Genomic DNA, 7933 nt, shown 5'->3' on the forward strand with positions numbered 1-7933 from the left:
ATGACTTCATATAGGGAAAAAAAGATATCACATATACAGGACACCTTAAACTAATTTTTTAATTAAGCAGCAAGGCAGAACAAGGTCAGGGCTGTATCAAGACACGAGGACTAAACCCCAATTCAACCAGACCCAGAACTGATCCGGAATTAAAACAGGACTACAAGAGTTCAAAATCAGGACTGAGGACTTAACCAAGACAGAACCAGAATCAGAACTAGATGATAGTAGCACTAAAAATCATCATAGACCTGCACTACACTTATTTTTTAATTCTACCAAAGTACACTATTTAGATTGAGAAAAGTTTATATAATTATTTAGCCTTGTTGTGCAAACAAGCCTGCATAACTTAATAAATATAGAATTTGAAAAATAACAAACCTAAAAAGAAACACTAGGTACGAGATACATGAGGACCTATGATACGGTGATACTTTTGGTAAACAACCATTTGACTAACATGTGTGTCTCACCTGCTCTTGTTCATCTCTGTTCTGTCCTGTCTCCTCTCTCTCCCTCTCTGTTCCTCTCTCTCCCTCTTTGTGCTGACAATCATCAAATATACAGTTGAAACCAGATATTTACAAACTCTTCAGATAAAAACACAACACTTTTATAATTGTAACATCAAATCAGACTAAATGTTTATTTTTTTAGATTGATAAATATAAAAAACATATTTGTTAACTTTAAGAGTAAAGAGAGAAACTATCTGTATTTCTTAATTGCAAATGGCACCAAATTGTATTCAAACTGAGCCACACTTATGGAGCTCCACAGTTCTTTTCCTGGTGTTTTGGTTGACATCTCTTGATTTTCCCATGTCACAGAAACAGGCTCTGTGTTTTGCCTTATATGCATCCACAGCTGTGCCACCAACTTACTCACATGGACTCTACGAACCAATCAGAAGCTTCTTCAGCTCAGAATGGAATCATCTGGAGTTTCTTATTAATTAACAAACTTAGTGTACATGTACTCCTACATTTGATGAAAGTGATAAAAAATAGAAGCTCTGTCTCTCTTTATTCTGACATTTAACTAATTCAAAAGATATTTCGATATTTATCTAAAACAAAAGTTTACTCTAAATTGATGTTGTACAGTAAAAATGTTTTATGTTTTCTCCCTAAAGTGTATGTAAATATCTGGTTACAAATGTGAACATCCTGCTGTGTACTGAAATCCCTCTTGTTTTGCATAGAAATATACTGAACAACATACAAAGCATAATATATAAAATAACATTTACCTGAGTTTTTTCTTTGAAAGAAGCCTCTAATGTCCATTCTTATATTTCAGTACATAACTGAAACCGATTTAGTCGGGGAGGGTAAGAACTGAAAATATGAAATAAACACACGTAAGATAAGACTCTATTAAAAAAAAAAAAAGCATTTGTTCGGCTTTTCATTTCGCCATTTGTTGATTCACTTGAAGAGCAAGTAACGTAATATTGGTCAAGTGATCAGTTTGATATCAATCTTTCGTGATTCACCGTCATTTGTACGGTATGAATGGTTTGCTTTGGTACCTGGTCAAACTTAAGCTCTCCTTAGTATGGCTGGCTCCGTTACTCCAACAGCGCACTCACAGGCACAAGAGCACCTGGCTGCAGCCCCGCCCCCTCGCTCAGTTGCTTAGTGCCTGAGCTCGGATCATACCAATATCAGGGGGGATTCACGCACAGTCGTAAATTCCCACTGTGTGCATTATGTGCTTCGAATATTGTGTGTACTTTTTGTTTTATACAGTTGTCAGCCAGGCATCTAACTATGAAAAAATTACACTCCAAAAGACCCCGGGCTTCTGACAAAACAACCCGGGCTTAAGCCCAGTAAGCCACCCCCACGCTCCGCCCCTGCCGGTGACAAACATTTACCTGAACGATCTGACGGCAAGTAAGAGACACTTAAGAAAGATCTGTTTGTTTTTGCTATAAACAGTGGTTTTACATGGTTTTACTTTGATTTAAGGACATTTGGCGACAGTGTCCAAACACCAGTTCTCTACTAAAACTGAATCAGACAGTTTGGGAACACCAAAACAGCAAAGGTGAGTAGTGACCACATTTGAGTCTTAAAGCCTTTATTGACGATTTTACAAGCGCTCTTTAAACGACTGTAACTCGGAGTCTTATATATCCTTTATTAATGCAGTTAGAAAAAAGTCCAGGCGGCTTAAATGATGCTTGGTCAATAAAGGGTTAATTTTATTTAAATAAATTAACTTTAGTCTGACATTTGAAGTGTCTCATATCAAGCTCCAGATGTGGACACCTGTCCATGCAAATCAGGGTCAGCTGATGTTAAATCACACAGTCAAAGATCTTTTGGTAACAGCCAGTTAAATATATTTATTTTTCACAGCAAAAAGCTCCGGTTTGAATGAGAAGGCGGCATTCTTCTTTCACTTTAACCCAAATCTCAGCATTGATTAGAAGGATCTATACACATGTTTTCATTGTGTTTTTACTGTGTGGATGATAAATGAACTACTGATGGTGTATACAGATTACTGAATGAGTGAAGAAAAGCTGATGTGAGAAACAGCCTGTGTAGATGTCAATAACTCTGCTCTGTTAAGAAACTCTGATTGCAGACGCCCCTTCTCTGGTGGATCACTATGACGATGGTCTTCAATCTGTCTGCTGGAAGTTTGGCTGTAATAAACCAAAAGAAGCTTGCAGAACTTATTGAACAGATAAGCACAAGTATCAAAGACAGGTAACTAAGCATCCTCTACAGCATGCCTATTCAACTACGAAGTTAGTTGGGCCAGATTTTCAAACCGAGGAATTTATCTGGGCCAGATATTTTTTTTAAGCCAGTAAGCAGCAGATCATGATCAATTTCAAACCCACACAACTGTACTGAAAAACAAGTATTTTTTTAATTCCTTTTCCCCTATAAATCTGGTGGTGACCTCTCACAAATGCACACCAAAAGGTCCATTTAAAAAAAAGGGAGCTATAACTAAACTATTTTTTGCACATTTGAAATAATAATAATAATAATAATAACAAAAAACATTTTGATAATTCCCTTTCAAATTAAAATAAATATTTCGCTGACCACTCACTTTTCCTGCCATGGATGGAGCCCCATCCGTCACAAGTATACAGACACGCTTCATATCCAGACCATTTTCCTCAAAAAGAGCTTAAATCTCCTCAAACATCATTTCGCCAGCTGTGTGTCCCTCTAACGGTAGTAAACCGAGCAATTTCCCATTCAAAAAACGGACATATACGCACAACTGTGCATGATCAGTTCTGTCTGTGATCTCCTGCTATAGACATTACATCAGTTTTCTTCAGGTCATCTAACAGCATTTCAAACTCGTCTGACGCCCGAACTTCAATTCTACGAATATTTGAACTGTCCTACAGGGGTACGTTTTTAATAGCAGATGTCACACTCACTTTTCACCGCATCCACCACGGCCAGCATGCAGTATTTCATTGTTTCAGAATCTGTGAAAGGCCTTTTCTTCTTCGCCAAGAAGCAAACACGAAGGGAAGCTGCTGCAGCTCTCTCTTGGGCTGTACAGGACCCTCACCATGGTAGTACAACTCCTGTTGTAAGATTATTAAACTCGGTAAAATGAATAAGTATTTGTCAGTCCAGGCAGGGTTAAACCGACAGTTTTCATTGTCAATTTTGCGCTTTTGGAGTGAGAAAGACATGCTGTTGTCGCATCATATATTACGATGATTGTTTAATATGTTTACATTACGGTGCATTGTGGGTTAAATATTGCTAGGCTACTAGGAGTGTTGCATTCAAAGTCTACACTACGCTGTAGGAATTTTTTATTTTTATTTTTAATTAATTAATGAATTCATTTTTTGCGTTTTCTCTGTGTTTCTGCCAGGACCACAGGCAGGGCCACTCGCAGGTTGCTTCTGGGCCGCCATTTGAATAGGCTTGCTCTACAGTCTCTGAAACTAAACATTTTTTGTTATTTGTTTTCATATGAATTCTGTTTGATAAGCTCGGCAGAGCTGAGCTATGTAATAAGGTGGTGACATATGGTTACAAGCAGCGTTATTATAGTTAAAACTAAACTAAAAACTAAAACCAAATGTGGAAAAAAACTAGTTAAATAAAATAAAATAAAAATAAAAATAAAGAACTTCACTTAAAAAAATATCACTGAAATGATTTTGTGAATTTGGAAAACTAACTAAGATAAAAATCAAAATATGGAGCATTTTAATCATGTCCCTACATCCTCCATACAATAATAACTAAAAACATTAGATCACCATGTTGCATGTAATGATGTGTCTCTGTAACTATTGTTGATCTGATAATGAATTTATCCTCTCTCAGTTCTTATTTCCTGCTGCTCTTTGTCTTTTCACTCTGCTTTCTGTAAATATATAAAGTTCTACATAAATAAAGCTGATATAAGAGAGCAGTGATGTGGAGAGGACTACAGCTCCATTACTATCCAGTCTAGCTTTGTTTCTGAGGAAATGTTCAGTACCTCACCTTTCTGAACTGAATGATATAATTCTATAATTATTATAATGATATATTTATATCTAAACTTTGTATCACTTAATTCTTGTTATATTGTTCTTTATGTAAAGGGGATTCCCCATAATAATGCCATCAATAACAACAGTATACATGTAATAACATACATCTGGTATGTTAGCCATCTTTATGAGCTGTCATTAAGCCCTCTATACACAATTTTAATGTGTATATTTGTGTGTGTCTGTGTTTATTCTTTCTTGTGACAGGTACAACATTGAAGAAATGTATGCAGTGGCCACAAGTGTTCCGAAGGATGAAGACCAAGTTTCTTATGACTTCACAAAGGTGACGCCAAACCAACAGACAGAATTGAATGACGGCATCCTCAGGTCTCCGAGACTTGTGGTAGCCACAAAGAAAAAAGTCTACAATAAAAATGGGGACTGTCTATATACTGAACATGCAGAGTGGCGTGTTCTTCAGAATCTTAATCTTGAAGGTCAGGATGGTGATTTGTTGGTCTTCTTCTCTCATGCCAGTCCATGTGCCGAAAAGTGTGCAGATCCAGATGGAAAATACAGGATCACTGATCAGCTCAGACGTCTCTTTAATGGATGTGAGTGGGGTGCAAAGGCGTTTGTATTTAACGTTTTATTCAGGCCACCTAGGCAGGACATTAATCCAGACAGGATAAATTTTGCCCTGACAAATATTGGAATAGCCATTGATCACGAAAACTTATTTCGCTGTAACGAAACTAATAATGGCGATTTCCATTGCATCAAATGCTTTAATGGTAGTCAGATAAACCCAAATGCCTACAAAAGGAGCTGGAACAGGAAGCTCCAGGCGGTGCACCGTTGGTCAGATGAACAGTCAAAGTCTACCCAAATCATCAACCACATGGTCCTGGATACGATACACCCCCTCCAGTTTGCATACCGCCCCAATCGATCAGTTGATGACGCAACAGCATTTGCCCTGCACCACAGGGCATTAGCATTAGCCCTGCACCACACTCTGCAACATCTGAAGAGTAGCAGCACGTATGTCAGGATGCTCTTCCTGGACTACAGCTCTGCTTTCAACACCATCCGCCCAGGCAAGCTGATCGAGAAACTGAGTGACGTCAACATCCCAACTCTCACTTGCAACTGGATCCTGGACTTTTTGACAGAGAGACCACAGGTGGTGAGAATTGGAGGACGCGTGTCTGCTGAGCTCACCATCAGCACTGGATCTCCACAGGGCTGCTGCCTCAGCCCTAAACTCTTCACCCTGTACACCCATGACTGTGTCTCCACCCAGGAAAACTCCATCATCATCAAATACGCTAACAACACCACCATCCTGGGGCTCATCAACAGGGGGTACGAGTCTGGGTACAGAACTCTACACTGTTCCAAAAAATATTAATGTCAAACTATCTTACTGTATATTTTACAGTTTTGTACTATCTTTCTAGGATATCATTAAATTTACATAAGTAGACTGTGATCTTACATGTCAAAGGTAAAATAACGTAACAGCTCTGTAAATATAGTAAAACACAATTTACTTGTTTTTTAAATATATTTTTTTGTACATATGCATATTTAGATTGTAAAAATACATCCAGAAATGTATCATAATTTCACGAATATTTGTCTGTTATGTGAGAGAATGATCTGTTAAATTCAAATGTAATACTATGGAAAAATATATAAAATGATCGAAAATTAATGAGAATAATCAATAATTAAAGGAGTATTTGAATTATAATTTTGCTGAAAATTTCATGTCACCTAGGTCTGATTCAATAATTAAGAGGTAACAAGTGAAAATATAATTAATAGAAATAAAAACTAAAAAAAATCATATTGTGGCGTGTTGGGGGAACAGCTAGTTCTCTCCCATCATGCCTTGAGACATGTGCTGCTGTTTAGATGTTCTTGTTTTATTGTTTATGGTTACGTTACTTTTAACTGTTATCTTGAATGTTGTGTTTACGCCGTGGTGCAGCGTCACTGACAGCTGTTGTTTTGTAGAGAGAGTGCTGTACCATGAGGGACTTCTGTTGTGCTGTTGTTCAAGCTTGAGGCACATCGTAGCAACAGCAAGTGTTTTAATAAAGAGCGCTCCCTTCCAGCTTGGGGTTGAATAACAAGTTCAACCTGTCTCTGTAAGCTTCTTTGTTAAGATTCCTTTGTATGCCACAATGTGCTAATTATAAATTTTGAACAAAGAAATGTAGAGTTAGGAATTGCAATTAATATAAATCTCAGGACAGAAATAGGCCTCTGCACCTGGGGTGAGGGTGTGGCCATGAAAACAATGTGACATTCCATTGGATGTTGGGACACATAATAACATGACGCAAAGCATCGGCCAATGAATGTGAAATAACAACAACCAGGTCGCGGGTAGGGCTGCGACCGTAGGAAAAAATCCTAATATGAAGGTATATTTTACTGTGCATTTTACAGTAATGTTCTGTTCTTCTAGAATATCATTAAAGTTACGTAGACTTTGACTTCACATTTCAAATGTAAATTAACGTTAAATCACTGTAATGTAATGAAACATAATTTTCATGATTATTAAATGTATCTGTCTGTACATATGCATATTTAGATTGTTAAAATACATTCACAAATGTATCACGGTTTCACAAATATCTGTCCGTTATTTGAAAGATTGAACTGTTGAATTCAAATGTAATGCCATGGAAAAGCATATAACATGATCCCTATAAGCTTGTGTTACATCACATAAGTATTGTTATCATTGCTATTTAGGGCGATCGTGGCTCAAGAGTTGGCAGTTCTCCTTGTGATCAGAAGGTGTCCGGTTCGCGCCCTGGCTCGGACACTCTCCGTCGTTGTGTCCGTGGTCAAGACACTTCACCTACTGGCGATGGCCAGTACAGTAAAGTAGTGCAATTCATCCTGATCGGTGATTGGTCTAGAGTGAAAGGAGAGGCTAATGATTGGTGGAAAATGTGCAATGAAGAAGCCTTCTTTTATTCATTCAGTCTGTTGTCTGTTTTTTCTTTATCAGGTGATGTTTCCAGCTCTGGTGCGATATGACAGCCTCGCCTCTGTCAGTCTGTCCCAGGGCATGCAATCCATTATTATTTAAACCAACGGTTAACTGTATATTTCTGTACATTTACGTATTATGATTCATATTGCCACATTCATTGACCTTGTTTATAGGTAATTTCATTGTTTGATCACGTTAAAATGTTCCTAATTTAATGTCTAAAAGCACTTGGAAAAGGCAGAATCATGTAAAATTAGCGCAACAAACTCTATTTTCATTACTGAAAATGACCGTATTTTTATGGGACAGTTATTTTCTGTTATTTCACGGTCGTATTTTGGTGCCCCAGCTGCCGGAATATTACCGTTGTTTTAGGATGTTTTTTTAACAGTGTAGTAGACAACGTTCTTGTCTAT

At 37.5% G+C, this 7933-nt stretch overlaps 1 protein-coding gene across 1 annotated transcript; it reads left to right on the top strand.

Moving 5' to 3' along the window:
* Positions 1-1020: 1020 nt before the first annotated feature.
* On the top strand, positions 1021-6645 carry LOC105941473 (uncharacterized). Its single transcript, XM_024798496.2, has 4 exons — positions 1021-1904; positions 1980-2058; positions 2590-2729; positions 4760-6645. The coding sequence occupies exons 3-4, from the start codon at positions 2629-2631 to the stop codon at positions 5907-5909; spliced, it is 1251 nt and encodes a 416-aa protein (XP_024654264.2). The 5' UTR covers positions 1021-1904; positions 1980-2058; positions 2590-2628; the 3' UTR covers positions 5910-6645.
* Positions 6646-7933: the final 1288 nt, after the last annotated feature.

Source organism: Maylandia zebra, linkage group LG22 (genome assembly GCF_041146795.1).
Source record: "Maylandia zebra isolate NMK-2024a linkage group LG22, Mzebra_GT3a, whole genome shotgun sequence".
Taxonomy (NCBI): Eukaryota; Metazoa; Chordata; class Actinopteri; order Cichliformes; family Cichlidae; genus Maylandia; species Maylandia zebra.

What these genes read in the sequence shown, in the direction of transcription:
- LOC105941473 (XM_024798496.2), top strand. Translation starts at nt 2,629, where the DNA reads ATGACGATGGTCTTCAATCTGTCTGCTGGAAGTTTGGCTGTAATAAAC. An exon ending in AGCACAAGTATCAAAGACAG is followed by an intron (nt 2,730 to 4,759) that starts GTAACTAAGCAT and finishes TTCTTGTGACAG; the next exon opens with GTACAACATTGAAGAAATGT.